At 37.8% G+C, this 19340-nt stretch overlaps 1 protein-coding gene across 4 annotated transcripts; it reads left to right on the forward strand.

The window, feature by feature from the left end:
* The first annotated feature begins 10382 nt into the window (after window positions 1–10382).
* On the forward strand, window positions 10383–12198 carry LOC140795932 (uncharacterized). 4 transcript variants are annotated; one of them, XM_073148756.1, is made up of 6 exons: window positions 10383–10710; window positions 10874–10971; window positions 11170–11342; window positions 11509–11586; window positions 11653–11712; window positions 11806–12198. In XM_073148756.1, exons 2-6 carry the CDS (start codon window positions 10884–10886, stop codon window positions 11917–11919), a joined length of 513 nt encoding a protein of 170 aa, XP_073004857.1. In that variant the 5' UTR covers window positions 10383–10710; window positions 10874–10883; the 3' UTR covers window positions 11920–12198. The 4 variants fall into 4 exon arrangements, with proteins under 4 accessions (XP_073004857.1, XP_073004854.1, XP_073004856.1 ...); XM_073148753.1 differs by having other exon boundaries at window positions 10571–10710; window positions 11506–11586; XM_073148755.1 differs by having other exon boundaries at window positions 10633–10762; window positions 11506–11586.
* The last annotated feature ends 7142 nt before the right edge of the window (window positions 12199–19340 follow it).

The following is a 19340-nucleotide window of genomic DNA, read 5'->3' on the forward strand; positions in this document are numbered from 1 at the left end:
AGTTAGCTTTGGGGATAGGGAGTTCAAAGTAGATCTTTTGCTAGTAGAGCTGACAGATTTTGATGTTATCTTGGGGATGGATTGGTTAGCTGCATATCATGCCAACATTGATTGTTATAGAAAGGAAATTATGATGAACTTAGCTGATGGGGCAGAATATAGAATTAAGGGCAATAAATCTAGCAACCGTATGGAGATAATCTCCGTATTTGAAGCTTACAGATTATTAAAGAAAGGATGCACATGTGTCTTAGCTAGCCTGTCAGGGGATACTGATAAAAAGATCAAATTAGAAGATGTCCGAGTTGTTAGAGAGTTTCCTAATATTTTTCCAGATGATCTCCCCGGATAGGGAAGTAAACTTTTCAATTGATTTAGCTCTTGATACTTCACCTATTTCTAAAGCTCCCTATAGAATGGCACCAATAGAATTGAAAGAACTTAAGGTACAGTTAGAAGAACTACTACAGAAAGGCTTTATAAGACCTAGTGTCTCACCTTGGGGTGCACCTGTTCTGTTTGTTAAGAAAAAGGATGGAACACTTAGGTTGTGTATAGACTATAGACAACTGAACCAAGTGACAATAAAGAATAAATATCCTCTACCTCACATTGATGGTTTGTTTGATCAGTTAAGGGGAGCTAGAGTATTCTCTAAAATAGACTTGAGGACTGGTTACCATCAGCTAAAAGTACGTGAGGAGGATATTTCTAAAACTGCCTTTCGTACTAGATATGGACATTATGAGTTTTTAGTCATGCCATTTGGATTGACCAATGCTCCAGCTGTCTTCATGGATCTAATGAATAGAGTTTTCCAACCTTATTTGGGTCAGTTTGTAATAGTTTTCATTGATGATATACCAATATATTCAGCTAGTGAGGAAGAACATGAATATCACTTGAGGTTAATTCTCCAGATCTTGAGAGAAAAGAAGTTATTTGCCAAAATTTCAAAATGTGAGTTCTGGCTAGATCAGGTGGTCTTCCTAGGACATGTAGTATCACAGGAAGGGATCAGCGTGGATCAGTCCAAAATAGATGTTGTATTGAAATGGAGTCAACCATCTAATATCACGGAAGTACGTAGTTTTCTGGGTCTGGCTGGATATTATAGGAGGTTTGTAGAAGGATATGCAAAGATAGCTATGCCCCTTACCAGGTTGACTCGGAAGAATCAAAGGTTTGAGTGGAATGAAGAGTGTGAAAATAGTTTTCAAGAATTAAAAAGAAGATTGACTTGTGCACCAATTCTGATTATTCCTTCCAGTGGAATAGGATTTCAAGTATATTGTAATGCCTCATGTAAAGGATTAAGTTGTGTTTTAATGCAGAATGGTAATGTAGTGGCTTATGTATCTAGGCAGTTAAAAGATTATGAACAGAATTATCCTACTCATGATTTGGAGTTGGCTGTTGTAGTGTTTGCTTTAAAGATTTGGCGACACTATCAATATTGGGAAAAATGTGAAATTTTAACAGATCATAAAAGTCTTAAATATTTGTTTACTCAGAAAGAACTTAATTTGCGACAAAGGAGATGGTTGGTATTAGTGAAGGATTATGATTGTACCATAAATTATCATCCAGGTAAAGCAAATGTTGTTGCAGATGCCTTAAGTAGGAAGTCAGCTGGGAGTCTAGCATTTTTAATTACCCAACAAACTATGATACTTAACGATCTGCAAAGGTTAGAAGTTCCAATTGTGGCCAAGGGTGGTGGAGTTGGCTTACTTGGACAATTTACTATCAAACCTACATTGATAGATAGAATTAGTGCATCTTAGAAGACTGATATTAAGGCTATGCAAATTATGAAAGAAGTACAGAATTCCAGTAAACCAGATTTTTCTATAGACTCTATCGGGATACTGCGTTTTAGAGGCAGATTATATGTTCCTAATTGTGAAGGACTTAGAAATAAAATTTTAAATGAAGCTCATACTTCTGCTTATGCTATGCACCCTGGGGGAACAAAAATATATCATGAGTTGAAGAAGAAATTCTGGTGGGAAGGAATGAAAAGAAATATTGGAGAATTTGTGGCTAAGTGTTTGACTTGTCAGCAAGTCAAGATTGAACATCGAGGTCCGGGAAGCGCATTACAACCTTTGCAGATTCCTGAATGGAAATAGGAACATATGAATATGGATTTTGTGACAGGATTACCAAAGACACAGAAAGGGAAGAATGCAATTTGGGTGGTTATTGATAGACTAACCAAATCAACACACTTTTTACTAGTTAGTACTACTGATTCGATGGAAAAGTTAGCTATCTTGTTTAGAGATGAAATTTTTGCTCACCATAGAATTCCTGTTAGTATCACTTCAGATAGAGATCCTCGTTTTGTGTCCAGATTTTGGAAGCAGTTTCATCAGTCTTTTGGAACAAAACTGCAGTTTAGTACAGCTTATCATCCTCAGACAGATGGTCAATCTGAGCGTACTATTCAATCATTAGAGGATATGTTGAGAGCATGTGTAATTGATTTTGGATTGGGCTGGGACAAATATTTACCCTTGATAGAGTTTGCTTATAATAACAGCTATCATACTAGTATTGGTATGCCTTTGTATGAAGCATTATATGGCAGGAAATGCAGATCACTAATCGATTGGGAAGAAGTTGGAGAAAAGAAGGTTGAAAACTCAATACTAGTGCAAGCTACAGTTGAGAAGATAAAGACAATTAGAGAACATATGAAGGTGGCACAAAGTAGAAAGAAAAGTTATGCTGATAATAGGAGACGTGATTTGGAGTTTCAAGTTGGGGACAAAGTATTCCTAAGAGTTTCACCTTGGAAGGGTGTGTTTTGCTTTGGAAAGAAAGGAAAGTTAAGTCCTAGGTATATAGGACCTTATGAGATTCTTGGACGAGTGGGGCATGTAGCTTATAGAGTAGCTTTACCCCCTGACTTAGCACAAATTCATAATGTGTTTCATGTGTCAGTACTAAGGAAATATATATCAGATCCTTCGCATGTGATTCATTATGAACCAGTCCAACTGCAGCAAAATTTATCATATGAAGAGCAGCCTATGAAAGTCCTTCCTAGAAGAGATAAATTACTAAGAACAAAAATTATACCATTAGTAAAAATCCTGCGGAGAAACCATGCAGTAGAAGAGGCTTCTTGGGAACGTGAAGATGAGATACGATCCAAATATCCAGAATTGTTTAGATGTATAAAAATTTCGAGGTCAAAATTTTTATAAGGGGGGAAGGAAAATATAATAACCTAAGCCCAAGTTTATATAAAAAAAAAAACTGCACTGCATGGCACGACAGCTTGTGCCATGCAGTGGCAGCGGAGATGGGCGCCACGCACCCCAAGCGCCGGCCCAGCCAACCTCGCCGAGCCAGCTGGCACGGTGGGCCCTGCCGCCGCCGTAGCCCCCTCCCCACCGTCTCTCTCTCTCTCTCTTTCTCTCTCTCTCGGATTCATTTTCATCTCCCTCTCTTCTCTCTCTCTCTCTCTCTCTCTCTCTCTCTCTCTCTCAAACACCCATTCTCTCTCTCTACCCGCTGCCGCCGCCACCTCCACTAACGCCGGTGAGCTTCCCTCCTTCTCTTTCTCTCTTTCTCTCTTTATCTCTCTCTCTCTCTCTCCACATCTCTCTCTCTCTCTTTCTCTCTTTGTCGGCTTTCTCTCGGACCGCCAGAGGATTGAGCCGTCGGCGAGAGGCCGGCCACTGAGTGGCCACCAGTGGCCACACCCCTCCCCCATGGCCCAACCTTCTTCTTCTTCTTCTTCTCTTTCTTCTTCCTCTCCTCCTCCTTCTTCCCTTCTCTCCCTGGCTGCACCCTACAAGGGGTGCTGGGCTCGGCCCAGCGCCCTTGCAATGCCAGGCACTGGGCTCGGCCTAGCGCCTTGCTGTGCATGGTGCTGGGCTGAGCCCAGCACTATATATAATTATATTTATATATATATATGCACAATTAATTTATCTTAGTTAATTTAATGTATTTAGGTTATACAAATTATATATAATTATATCATAGTTAGTAAATAATTCTAGTTATATCATGTTTAGCAAAACACCTGCAATATAAATTACTATTATTATCCTATGTAGGTAATAGTAATTATTAGGGTTATGTACGTATATTCTTACTTAATTATTTGTAGTAACTTAATTCTTATTTTCTTACTTATCAAGGAGAATAATAGGTAGATAATTATGTTTTAAATACACTATTAGATAATATAATTATGGTTAATAAATAGCAAAATAATTATATAAATGAAGAGTACATAATTACAACAAGAAACTATCTCTTTATCGAATTAATTTCAATTAATAGAAAGACTGACATATTTGCTATAAATAATTTTAGCTCCCGACCCCCCTGTTCAAGACCCCATGGACTTAACTATCGATGTTTGATCATTATCATAGCAGCGTGAACAAGTGGTTGTTTGGTATTTGTAGTGGTGGTGAGTAGTCTTATCCCCTAGATGTCTTTTCTCAAATTAAGTTATATTATATATTACGTACATGCATGTTTTGGCCTCGAGCATGATTATATGACTTTACCTAGAGATGATTACAGTCAAGCATATTTTTATCATGCATAGAATTAGGTTGATCTTGGATATGAGTATGATGATGATAAAGAGAGATGATTAGAGATGATTATACTATTATGACTTTATGTCGGAGTGATTTCTAGTATGAGTGTACATGTGATAGACTAGCAGGAGTATGCATGTGTTAGATACATGGTTGGAGTCTACATTGTATCATTTTTCTCTTGATTCCTATTCCACCTAAATTCCTGTTATGCATTGACTTGTTATCGTACTTGATATATGCATATGATCTGTCATTTAGAAGGAAAACATGAAATGTGATTGATAGGATAGTTGACAGAAAGCGTGGGGATACCCGAATAGGCGCGAGGGTTATGGGTGCCTGGAGTGATGATTATGGTCGCTGATATGCGATATCTCGTGGCCCATGTCCGAGGTCAGTTGAGTCTGTGCGCACAGACAATCGGACACATGCCGTTCGCTAGAGCATATGTGACGATTTATCCTCACGAGGTTTCTATCAACTATGTGGGGTGCTCGGTCTGGATGGATGTTGATACCCTTAGCGAATGGCAGGGTATGGTTATATTTGAGATACTCCTTTCTGATGGCAGAGTATGCTCGGAACCTTCGGGCATGATGTTGAGACCGGGTACCGGGTGTTAACTGTGCACAATGGTCTAGTATGATGATATTATACCGAGATGTCGATGATGATTGTGATGTTAAGAAATGCATATGATTTCATTATTATCTAACATATCTGATTATTGAGTGGTCAATATACATCATATATGATTGCATTTGATATCATAGCATTGTCATGGTCGGCATGCATCATATATCATATTTGAGAGAGAGTTATGATGATCATATGACGTGGTGATCTATTTATTCATGTTCGAGGATTATGTATATTTTATCAGTTATGACATGACATGTTATCTATATTTCATTTATATACTATTGAGGACACATTCATTTACTCATTCATGACATGATACTCTTTCTGATTCATATTATTCAGTACTTGATTTACTCTCTGTTTGGCATTACTGATTCGGAGTAAGGTCTATTCACTGAGCCTTTAGCTCATGACTCTCTTTGTTTTCTCCTTTCCCAAAAACCCAAGTGAACGAGAGGAGTAGGATTCTCCCTTAGAGGTCTTGCCGGTGAGTGAGGAGTAGAGTGTGGTTAGTGTTATATGTCAGATTTGTTATCCTATCTAATGTATCAGTAGACCTCCTCCAAAGTGTATCTGTATCCTTGTCTTATATTTTAACATGTGACTTTGTACTTGTATAATTATGTATATACCTCTGTTGTGTATATGTAGTTGTGAAAAACTCTTGATGATGCATTGTGGCCTGTGTGGGGCCCAAGTAGGGTTATCTCTATGCTATTGACAGTTAGACTTGAGTTATTCTTGGTTTAGATATTGTGGATAAAATTATGATGTTGCTACAGGTTTATTTGATTGTTAGTAACCAACCAAATGGTTAGGTGCTACGCACGTGCCGTATGGGCTCGTGCCATGCACGTGTTTAGGGTTTGGGTGTTACAGTATCAATTGGTATTAGAGCCCGACAAACCTTGGACAGCCTAGGGGCCATATCAATTGGTTTCATAGCTTGAGTACGCCTTGGTCAGATCATTTCAATTGGTATCAGAGCTTGAATACCTAAGCCAGTTTGTATCAATTTGGTATTAGAGCAACCTTTCCTTGGACTACCATGACCTTGACAGGCCTTACCAAAATCCCTTCTACAGCAATGGAAGCCATGATGCAACAATTAATTCATATGACACAAAGAAATGCTGAGATAGCACAAAGACACATGGGGCAGGCATGAGTGATGGCACAAAAATAGGTGGAGATGATGTAAAGATTAGTAGATCAACTCGACAACCCAAGTGCACCGCAATTGGTTTCTTCACCACTGGCTCATACTGTTCTAGCATCACCTGGCTTTGTTCCACCAGGTCCTTCTGAGCTCCATCAAGCTCCCTTTTTATCCAAACCCCTACGGTGCATGACAACCACCATAGTTTTACCTAAACCAATTTTGACGAAACTAAATATTGGGTGAATCAAGGGCAATGTGGAGAAGATGATTTGATTGAGGATATCGAGGTTGAACCACACCAAGATCACATGGAACGAAGGAGGATGAACCACATGGAGCATCGACCTTATCTCGATGCGGTCAAACCTAGGCTTGGGTTCAAACCAAAACCAGTTCGGAATTTCATCCAGCAGGTCGGTCCATACCGATCCGTTGATATGATAATATAATATCTCCCGATCTAGCTATCGAAACATAGAGATATTAGATTCGATGGAAATCTCTTTTCATGAACTACAACATATCCAAATTTCACATCATTACAATGGATAGATTGCCTAAAATATCTCTCGCAATTTCTGATAAACACCACCATGAATATGAAGTTCAAGAGTGATGAAAAGTTTGGAAACCACTATAGACACCTTGAGGACAAGTTGATTGGAAGCGTGGTAGATTGATACAAACCGGGTCTGGTTGTATCACATTATAAGAATATTGGGCTCAATGGGTTGAGTCTATTCATCTTATTTGCTCTTATAGTTTAGTTAGAGTCTTAGTATGTTAGAATTTTAAAGGGGATCTTCTATAATTTCACACGTAAAGGGTTATTTCTTGTCCAGTCCGTTATTAATTTGGAACCATGTACATCTAAAGCACCACGTGGAAATGCTCTTTAATGGAACTTTAGCTTAAGCTGGTCATGACCAAGAAACCACTGGTTTCACTTGGTGGGCCGGGAAAGCTAGACGTATAAATTTATCCGTTTGATGATTCCATCCTACATGATTGAGTTGCAAAAAGTTCTAGATAAGTATCCTACATCTGAACTGAATTTTTTCTGGTTAAAGAATCTCTTTCTAGTTGCTCTTGAACAGTTAGGAGAAGTAACCATCTCTTGTAAAATATGAGCAACATCAAATCCCTCGAGAGCCCAAACTTCCATTTTCTCCTACTCGTTGTCCCCCTTGCTTAGCCCTTTCTCTAAGAGGTTGTTGTGTAACAAGTGCATAATGTCTACTAGAACAGCCATGGATTTTATCATCAACAAATTCCCATCCAAAAGAGAAATAGTTCTGTCATTTCTACGAATAGAATATTTTGATTATGTTGACTGGATAACTAACCAATTTAATTTGTAGGTTGTGGAATAGATCAAAATCTCATTATAAGGGCGTGGAAACACAAACACTAGGAACTCTTGAATGGAAATTCAAAATAAATGTGATACGATTCGGACTTCACCGATGTCGTCTCAAGCATGGATTTACTTTAGGGTGTCTTAGTTTCTTATTTTAATGTTTAATTCCAAAGAAAATAAGTTTTATGTAAGTCGCGTTCGAATGTGGGTGGAGTGCGTTTGAACGCGGTTGTAAACGCCTACATCACGTCTAGAGAGTGTGAATTGTGGGTTCAAACGCCACGTTCGAACGTGCTGTGAATGTCTGCATTGCGTTCGCAAATCCAGAGAAGTGGGAAACAGGTGCGTTCGGTCGCGTGTTCGAATGCCTACATCGCGTTCGCAAATCCAAAGAAGAGCGAACTAGGTGCGTTCGAACGTGAACGGGCGCGTTCGAACGCGGTCGGCAAAAATGTACTATATAGGGTTAATTTTGAATTATTTGGTTAGCCTCTGAAGGATGTAGATGACAACCATAGAGTCATTATTGAATAATTGAGTTTTGCCTTGCCTCCTTCATCTTCTTCGCTCTCGTTCTCTCAATCGACCGGCCAATCACCCTAGTCCCTTAGGGGTGGCCCTCTCCTCCCCCTTCTTCCAATCTACCCAACACTTGCCCTAACCCTTCCATCAACCATAACCCTTCTACCACCACTTTTCAGCGATGCAACCCCATTAACGTCAGTCGACCTCCAACCACCATCATCCTAGGATCTCGTGCCTTCATCCACGGATCCTGATTAGACCCCTGATGTTCATCCACTAATCGGATTATATCTCGAGATCCCCACATCCGATTCACCTAAAACTTGATTTGTTTGATAGCTTTTTTCTGGGGCTACAATATATCCAAATTTCACGTCAATCCAGCAGCGGCATCTTTCGGGATCTATTTATAAAGTTCCGTACCAGATCCAATCCAGATCTGAGAATTGGAAGAGATTGAACCTTAGCCAAAATGGGAGATCGCATCAAAATGTAGCTCCAGTGAGATGGGTTCTTGTACCAAAAGGTCAGCTACGAAACAATTCTTTAAGATCTGAGTTTATTGCAAGAAGCAGTCTGCGCAACCGTAGGAAAATATTCATCAAATATTTTTCTATAGTCAAAAAATTACGAAACAAATTGGATTATATTCATAACTTCCCGATCTACAACTTTTGTATTGATTCCCTTAGCAGATTCAAACTAAAACTATGATAAAAATATAGAATAACGTGGGTACTAATGATGCTAACAGGTGGAGTGGATGTTAGGGTTATGGATGGGTATGGAGGTGAAGGTAGATTGTGGATGTGATTTAGGGATATAGACGAAGGGAACGAAGTGGTCGAGATCCCAAAGAAGAGGGGTGGCTCGATAGTCGAGGGAGATTAGAAGTTAGGAGAAACCTTGCCAATGGTAGAGGTGAAAGGATGGTGAAGAGGGAGGAGGGAGATTAGGGTAGACAGATGATAGAGAGGCAAGAAATTAATATTTTAATAGCATTATGAATTTGGCTGCCATCCACATATATATAGAGGCTAGCTAACAAGTCCTAAAACAATATCTAATGCTAATTCTAGAAGATTCCCTCTGATCATATTTGAATGCGCCTGATCGCGTTCGAACGCACAAAAGACGTTCTCTATATATGCGAACGCGATGCAGGCGTTCGAACGCGGGCATTCCAACTCACCCGACCGCATTTGAACGCACAATATGCATTCTCTGTATTTGCGAACTTGACGCAGGTGTTTGTAAGGGTTTTCGAACGTGACTTACAAGAATTTTATTTTAATGAAAAAAAAAAACTAATATAGTAAGAAAATATCCTAATGTCGTAATAGAATTTATTTATTATTTTTGGACGTATGGCTAGTCTCTAAATGTGTAGAATATCAACCACTTTAGAATTATTGAACATTTGGGATTTATTTGCATCTAGGCTTGAGCCAAACTTCACCCTCCTCTATTCCCCTTGGTACCACTACGAGATTCAACCAATGATCGAGGTTAACCCTCCATCGCTTCTCCCTCCTTAGTCCGATAGCCCGTTCCTCTTGGAAGCCCTCTTCTCACCCCTCGACTTGCTCTAGGTACTAACCCCTCTACCATAGCCACTTTCCACTTCTATAACTCTACTCCTAACCATATCACCAGTTTCTATCATTCACATTCGTCCTACCAACCCTAACCTTTAGTTAGTATTTCTACCATATCTTTTGATCTACCAGTCTAAATCGATGAGATCTTAATTGCATTGGCTTTCTGACTTCCATAAGAATAATATATTTACATTTTAGGTCATTTTAACGGTCAAATCAATCCCTATTGTCTTTGAAATTTCTATATTAAATTTTGTCTAGAGCTACAACTTAGATCGTTATCATCTTCCTCAAGGGCGATTGTAATAATTTATATTTGCCGATACAAAATTCAGAAAGATATAAGCACAAATAATGAAATTTCAAAGGGTATAAACACAAAAAGTATTAAGTTCTACTGTGTCATAAGATGTTATTCTGTTTCTTGGTACCTAAGGGAACCCGCTTGCAAAAGAGCAGAGAGAGCAGAAAAATATGCATTGATAAGAAGTGGGATTCCATATATAATAATTGTCTAGGTACATGCACATCATACATGTCGTTCTCCTCTTAGTGCGAGATCCACAAATATTATTATCTAGGTACATACACATCATGCATGTTGTTCTCCTCCTAGTGTGAGATCCAAGGCATTTTGTTGATCTTAAGCAGGAACAACTCTCTTGTCCTTCACAAAGTAACTAGCTGATTGCCATTAAAGATGTAAACAATGGGGAAAATAAGATAATTCGTTTTAGTGTTGGTTTTTTGTCATTGCTATCAGGTGCTTATAAATAGAGCTTTCTTTACCCAATCTCCTAACCATCCATCCACCACTCTCTCCCTCTCTTCAGAAAACTGGTATATCTCCCCATTATCTCTTTTAATATTGTTATTTGCAATTGGAATTCAGGTACCATAGAATGATACATGATCCTTGATTTTATTTGGTTATTAAGATTATACTAGTGCATATTTTTTCGAATAGGATGAAACTTATATCTCTTCATTTATTCCACTATAGTGATTGAAGGATGAGGAAATGTATTCTGTCTGTAATTGTTATCCTCCTTGTTACACTATCTCATGGTCATGCAATTGAGCCAATATCTATGGACCAAGGTAAATTCAACTGAAGTTTGTGAGTGTTGGTTCTTCTTATTGTACACTTACTAATTAGAGGTTCAGTTAAAGAAACAATATGGACATGGTGGAGTACTTCAACATTTTTCTTGATGCGATGAAGCTTAAAAATTATTCTGAAACTCTAAATTATTGGCTAATTTCACTCTTTTCTTTCACGCAACTATATACAAGCAGGAAATAAGCTCGCCTTCATACAAGACCAGCCTTCTGAAGCCTCAATAACTGAAGAAGCATTAGCAGACCCTTCACATGAAGAAAGTCTTTATGATGATACAGACTTAAACATTGACGAATCTATCCGCTCAATCAACAATATGCAGGTTTTGTTAAACGAGTTTTCTCCCGAGGTACGCAGAATAACATGAGCAGTCCTGCAATATTATGAGTAAAGATTTAAATTGTCTTATTATGAAGTTTCTTGTCTGTAGCATGCATTAAATAGTTGAAAGTTCTACATTTCTTTTTGATTTTATTAAGTGTCTACTAAGCAGTATCATTCTTATTTATTAGCAGATAGAAGACAAAGCCTGCTTAAATTGTCGCGAAGCAGTGAAGGATATAATAAGTGAAGTCAGGACACCTAAAATGAGGGTAATACTATGATCTACATTATATCTCCTTTGCTTCGCCTTATATTCTAACTCCACTTCCAAACAGATGAAAATATTGAAGATTATTCTTCCATACTGCGAAGAACTAGATGACTATGAAGATCAAGTAAGAACCTTTGTCTTCTTAAATAGTCATTAAAGCTTGGTCATCACTAGATTTAAACCAATATAAGAATTCCTTTTTTCCTTAATTTGGCAGTGCAAGAAAAGGGTCCGCAGATTTATTGCTCCACTCCTATCAAATCTTGACAAGCTGAAAACTAATGACATATGCCGTCTTGCCGGACTATGCGACGAAGGAATATCATATTGAGTGCCCTTACTATAAGTCCAGGAGATAGTTGTTTATTAGTATATATGCTCAGAATAATCACTCAAGGGAACGATATATATGTAGGGTTTTTAAGATCATGGTAATTATGTATTATCATAACTAGTGTTGTTGTTAAGAAATCATAGAGAAAAGCAGCTCTTGTTGAAAACTAGCTAGCTTTGCTAGTCACATTTGATAAAGATACTGAATCTTGTACTATATAAAGATTTGTATGTTGAATAATTGAGGATGCATTGGATGCTATGCAGGTTTATCTAAGTTTTGGATCAACAGACAACTGAAATGAGCAAACAGGGACAGCACTGCAACTTATAACAACAGTACAAAAAGAAGAACAATAATTATAACTAACTTGACATAGACATCTGTGTTGGAGAATTTGTGATGTAGAACGGAATTAAATTAGAAATTTCGATTAATTAGGCAAGATGTTTGTAGTTTTATTTTAAGATAGTAGTTTTTCCACTAAGATACTGATAAACTCTTAAAAATTTTAGAATATTATGTCTTCACTTAATAGTTTCCAAAGACTGTACTTCTAATGAACTTAGGGACCGATCACTAATCTAAAGATCAACATGAAAAATTAAAATCAATGATCTTGTATGAAAGAATGCTCTCTCCCTCTTTATTTAAAGAATAAAAAATAAACATATTTTCTTAATAGAACACATTCCATTTGAAATGACACTTTTTGGATCAGCTCTAATCCACTAGAGCTGTTTTTCTAACGAAGAAAAACTGTTTTACAAAGGGAATTCCAGGACTTCCAACATTAGTTAAAATTTGCTCTAAAGAAAAATTTGTTTGTATAATGCCCCCGCTTGGCACAGGCACGTGCACGCCCACTCGCCCACACGGCACGCGCGGCGCACGTGACAGGACGGGCGGGGCCCGTCATGCACAGATACACTCTTGTACACATACAATCATGACATCATTAAATATTACCTACTAACATATCGATACTCACATAATCCAACACCAAATAAATCATACTATCAACCAAATAAATCTATTAGCATATGAATATCCAAGTCCACAATAAAATACACTAGACCTCTACAGAATCTAGTAGGACCCACACAGGCCACAACAAACCATCAATATACAACTAAACAACTGATACACGAGTACAAGATAATTTGACATGTATTATGTAAATTACCGTCTGATACAATAAAGTGTAAATATTAAATAATAGTACAACTCAATATCTCGTTAAACTATCTTATATATCATCTTACGTCTATAGCTCACCTCATCCTCGCTCTAAAATATCTCCTCAAGATATCTCAAATTGCTATCACGTACCACATATGTGAGGGGGTCAGAAAAGAAATAAAGAGAAAATGCTCAGTATATAAACCTTACCCCGAATCAGTGAAGCCAAACAAAGAGTAAATCATGTATTGGATAATATAAATTAGAAAGAGCATCATGTCAAGTGTATGAATGTAACCTCAATAATTTATAATTAAAATGTAGATAACATGTCATAACTAATAAAAATATATAATCCTCGACAATAAGTAAACAAATCTCCATACCATAGTATCATCTTAACTCTCTCTCAAATATGACACATGATGCATGCCGACCATGACCATGCTATGATATCAAATGCAACCATATGTGAGGTATATTGAGCACTTGATAATTAGGTAATCAGATGAGAATAAAATCATATTTATTTCTCCATATCTTAGTCATCAATATCATCTATATATGTCATCATCATACTAGACCACTGTGCACAGTCAACACCCACTACCCGATCTCAACATCATGTCCGAAGGCTCAGAAATACTCCGCCACCCGCAAGAGTATCTCAAATATAACCATACCCCGCCACTCGCTAGGGTATCAACATCCATCTAGACCAGGCACCTTTCCTAGCTGATAGAATTCTCGTGAGAATAGCTCGCCACATATGCCCTAGCGAACGACATGTGTCTGAATGTCTGCTGCGCACGTAGACTAACGACCTCGGACGTAAGGCTAACAGGATTGCGTCCTAACCCTCGTGCCCACTCGGGTATCCTCACACTTTCTATCAACTAATCTATTAATCACATTTCATGCTTTCCTTCTAAATGACAGATTATATGCATATATCTAGTACGATAATAAGTCACTACATAACAGGAATTTAGGTGGAATATAAATCAAGAGAAAAATAATGCAATGTAGTCTCCAACTATGTAGTCAACACATGCATACTCATGCTAATCTATTACATGCATACTCATGTTATAGATCAACTAGACATAACCTTATTCTAATTATATGTTAGGCATATAAAAATTAATCTCTTTAAGCATAAAAGAATCAGATATATAATAATATAATTAAAATATATGTACATAAAATAACTAACTATAATTCAATTATTTGGCAATTACTACTTTTACTTAACTAGTTACTAATCATATATATAATAATCATTATTCATAAATATAAAAATAATTATCTCAGCTCAGCATTTTATTGCATAGAAAGTAATATATAATAATAATAATAAGGTGCTAGAAACACTTTGTATATTCAAATATATTAAATATATGCATGTATAAGCATACATAAACATTAATAGAAACTTATATAATTTAATTATTTTTAATAAAACTAACTATATAAAATATAAGATTATTATCAATATGATTACATGTAATAATCTAATAAACAATGGCTAAACTATATATAATCATATGCAAGTATTTATAACTATAATTAATCAATTATTATACTAACAATACTTAGCTAATACTTATACTAGTGAGTGTAAATTATCAAAATAATCTACCATCTAGATAAACTGATTTACCTAAATTTTAGAAACTAAATCATATAATTAATGTAAACAAATTAAAAGGGAGCAATTCCTTGTCACAGTGCTGGGCTCAGCACTGTTGCAGACTGGGGAACAACTGAGGAAGAAGAAAGAAGAAGACGAAAGAAAGAAAAGAAGAAGAAGAAGAAGAAGAAGAGGAGGATAAGAGAAGAGAAGAAGGAGAAGGGAGGAGGGAGCGGACTCGGGTTGGCGGGGAGGGGCTTGGCCACTGCTGGCTAGCCAGTGGCTGACCTCTCGTCGACGGCTCGACTCTGACGAGCCTGAGCTCAATGCAAGAAAGAGAGAGGGAGAGAGAGAGGAAGAAAAGGAAAGAGAGGGGGCGTGAGAGATCTTACCGCCAGCGGCGACTCTAGGGGAGGTGGCGGCCGGCCGGTGTCGGCAATGTGGAGAGAAAGGAGTGCGAGAGAGAGTAGGGAGAGAGTAGAGTGGGAGGGTGACAAAGAGAGAGCGAGAGATTTAAAGAGAGAGAGAAGGTGGTGGAGGAGGTAAGGCGGCAGCTGCGGCGGCGCCGGGCTCGCCGCAGTCAGCTGGTCGCAGCCGGTTGGCTGCGACAGCGGGGCGGGCGCATGGCGCTTCACCACACAAGCTGTCTCATGCCGCTAGCCGCATGGGCACGAGGTCGGCCACACTACGGCCGGCCACATCATGCCCTTTCTCTTATTAAGGTTGGGTTGTTACAGTTTGAACAGATCTATCCCATTCGAAAAGATTTCTAACAGAATTAATGCAGCACAATATTTTAAATAAAAATAGCTTCTTTTAATACATGTTTTGTTTTATATTATTTAAGAAAATACCCCATAATCTGTATATATTATGCATTAAGCACAAATTTATGTAATGGCATATTCTTAGACACAAAACACTTTAAAATATGATGTACAATTTTGATATGAACTGGATCAGATTATATCACATCAAGGGGACATTGGGATTAATGGGTTGAGTCTATTTATTTTATCTTCTTTTATAGTCTAGTTAGAGTCTTAGCATGTTAGAAGTTTTTAGTTAGTTAAATTCAACTTTGCCTAGTTTCGGAAAACTATTCGTAGGATATTTAGAAAACGTTCAAATAATACGAAACCACTTGGATAGATTAGGAATGTCCTTATCTAGAACTTTTGTATTTGAAATTTTCTCAGATTCAGACTCTATCTGCAGCAGAACGAAGAAATACTTTACTTTGAGATAAATAAGAAAGACCGGTTTAATTAAGTTTATTTAGGAATCTTATATTTTATTATCTATAAATAGGGTCTTATGGCTTGCATCTGAGGTATGCTTGGAATAAAAGATTAATTGGCTTTTGCCCTTGCATCCCTAGTATCTCCCCTCTCAACTTGGCCATTGGCCCCAACGCCACCTCTCCTATCGAAATGGTATTGTCTTGCTTCTAATCTCCCTAGTCTACCGATCCCCCTAGTCCCATAGAGCTAGTCTACTTCTCCCCCTTCTTCATATCTGAACTATCAATCTATGTATTCATCACCACCCTCATCCACCCTCCACGCCATCTCCATCAACATCTACAAGCCGATCCACACCCGCCACCAACACCACCGTCGACTTTCCATCCAGATTAGACCTAGATCTCATCTTATCTAATAAGGGTCTGAATATAAAAGTTGAAGATATAGAAGTTACGAAACTATTTCATCGGTTTCGTAATTTTCTGAAATTTAGAGAATATTTGGCGAATATTCTCCTCAACATTACAAAACTATTTGTAATTTGGATCGACCCCAAGTTTATTATAAATATTAGGTTAAGGCATGTGATTTATGAAAGAATGCTCATGGGAAGAAGACCGAAGAACAAAAGCAAATTCAAGTCGAAATAGTATGTTTTAATTTCTACAAGCTGGATGCGCACCCAGACATGAGATTTATATATGAATCTGTATGTAATTTAGAGCTGTGTGCACTCAGGCATGAGATTTATATACGAATCTGTATATAATTTAGAGCTGTGTGCACCAATAAATTATATGTGCATTTTGATAGTTTCATCAAAAATAGAAAGTCTAAAACTATTTTAAACCTAGTATTTTCTTTTAAAATTCTTTTAATATATATGAATTACAGAAGTTTCTCCACAATTATTTAAAGAATGCAGAGGCAGAGCAAGACATCTATCTATCCAAAGATCCCTCACCTAAAGAAGCTTCAATCTTCTATCATTGTATGAGGAATAATTTGAGTCTGAGAGCTAGCCAAACACTGTCTACAACTTATAGCACTTCGGAGGAGCTAAACTAGAGGTTAGAAGGAGGATCAATCTAGAAAGAACTTAAGGAGTTTCAAGTTTATTATCTACGTATTCCTAGTTCTCACACAGATCATACTTTCTACCAAAGTGTGAGGAAAGGTACTACATATGTCTGTGTGCTAGGCCACATCAAAGTTTGATCACCGAACACTGAAGAAGCTATACCGAGTTGTCTATATCAACATCTACATCGATAGGAGGAATTCTAGAGTTTGATCCCCATCAAATTTAGGATAATCAATGAGGAGCCATCTATTTCACCAAGTAGTTCATCAACGAGAAAAATTCGAGCAAGAGAAGGACTTCAATATGAGACACCGTCCGGAGCATGATGAGAGTGATTGTAATGAATCTTGTATCTATGTTTGAGTGTAAAATAGATTGATGTAAGAGGTTGATCAAATCCATAGTTTTTTCCTCTCTTTGGTGAGAGAGATTTTTTTATGTTAAAAGAATTGTGTCATGCTCTTTGCAATGTTTACTTTTTTTAATATGTTCTCGACTTTACTTTTCCTACTCTATTTGTTTTTCAATTTCCCACTTGAATTTGGTTTATTCACATAGTTAGAGTAGTATTTACTTTTCCTAGTCCTAGAAGGATTCCAATATCCTAATCCAACTAGGATTTGAGTTTTCATTTAAACTTAGTAGGACCACTTTCCTAAAACAATTCAGATTTAGTCTTCGACTTTTACTTTTGAATTTTGAGTTTGATTTTTGACTTGGAATTTTACTTTCCATATATCTAAACCTAGTCTAACATATTGTAACTCAATGGGTGCCCATTGATTATTGATACCGAAAAACTACAATGACTAACATATTGCAGCTATATGGATGCTCATTAACCTACAAGACTTCATCATCTTAAATACTTAAAATTGTTAGATTTTATCTCTTTAAATGGTCTAAGATAATCACAATGATTGATCTAATCCTACCTCACCCTTTTGAACTTACCTTAGTATGCTTGAACAATGATCTTCTAGGTCAGCTTGGTCAGCATGGCTTAAAATCCTCATACTCCGTCGAGCAGAATCGCAAACAAAGGGTGTCAGCGAACTTATTCCATGAGTCGAATGGTTTTGCGCTTTGTGTGGCTTGGTACCATCTTATGACGATTCCTTCCAAGTGGAAGCATGCCAAGAAGACCTTTTGATCCTTCGCTATCTCTTAATATGAAAAAAAATTGCTTGACATGGTAGATCCAATCAAGTGGATCTCCATCGTCGAACTAGGGAAATAAAGTTGCACTTTTCGACCTTGAATCCCTCGCTTCTCGCTAATCCTCCCTTATTGGCTCTACTCAGACTTGTTGAGAATAGCCATATCCCTTGGATAAGATTGTCGAGGTGCTTGATCTTTGTAATAGATTTCTGAGGAGCCAAATCATCGAAGTCCTTCTACTGCTTGAAATCATCCGCCAGTGGCTCTGGTGGAGGTCGGTGTGGATCAGTGTCCATCTCGAGATGCCTTGCTGTTGAAGTGGGCAGCAATGGCTTCCTTGGTGGTGGTGTCCACTTTAATGATCCTCCATCACATGGTGGTGTAGGTGGTGGTTTGGGCAATTAAGGGTGGCCAACGATAATGGTGGGGTGGTGGTGGCCGACGAAAATGGTGTGCTGGTTAAATATGAGAAAGTAAGAAGGGGGATGAGAAGGTCGACCCCAAGGGACTAGGGAGATCAACAAAAGAGGAGGAAGGAGGCTAGCCGACTAGGGAAGGGGGGTGGCAGCTAAGGTTTGAGGAAGTAGGGCTCAAGAGAGAGAGAGAGGATCCAAATGTCAATTCTTCATTAATCTAAACCTGGTTGCTTTTCATATATTTATAGGAGGCTAACTAACTTGACTAGATCCACTAATAAAATGACTCAACTAATTAATAAGCTGAAATAAGAAATGGCCTAGACTAAGATAGTTAACTCGACCTAGGGAGCCCAATGTCCCTATCAGACGATCTAATTTGACCTGAATCACATCATCTGGAGGACCATATCTTTGCGTCCTCTATGAATTCCTTCTTGTATGATTCTAAAGCGGACCACATGTCTTCCTAGGATAGGTGACCAATGCTTTGGAGGCTACTGATTGCTACTAAGTTAAAAATATATCTCTTGAAAACTATATGGGGCCAGTTGCCCACTAATGCAAGGCTACATATACTATCCCTTATCCCTAATGTAATCTTCCCTATGTGTGAAAATGAGGATGAGTCTTCAATAATATCTCTTCTTGGGTGTCAAAGGGCTAGGAGGTATTGGGACATGATGAAATAGTAT

The sequence above is a fragment of the Typha latifolia genome, chromosome 10 (genome assembly GCF_019914945.1).
Source record: "Typha latifolia isolate L0001 chromosome 10, TyphaL0001v2, whole genome shotgun sequence".
NCBI classification, from domain to species: Eukaryota; Viridiplantae; Streptophyta; class Magnoliopsida; order Poales; family Typhaceae; genus Typha; species Typha latifolia.

Excerpts from the sequence above, each read along its gene's own strand:
- LOC140795932 (XM_073148753.1), top strand. The coding sequence starts at position 10,884 with ATGAGGAAATGTATTCTGTCTGTAATTGTTATCCTCCTTGTTACACTA. Across the intron at positions 11,343-11,505 it reads TAAACGAGTTTTCTCCCGAG|CAGATAGAAGACAAAGCCTG; the intron begins GTACGCAGAATA and ends CTTATTTATTAG. Across the intron at positions 11,713-11,805 it reads TAGATGACTATGAAGATCAA|TGCAAGAAAAGGGTCCGCAG; the intron begins GTAAGAACCTTT and ends TTAATTTGGCAG.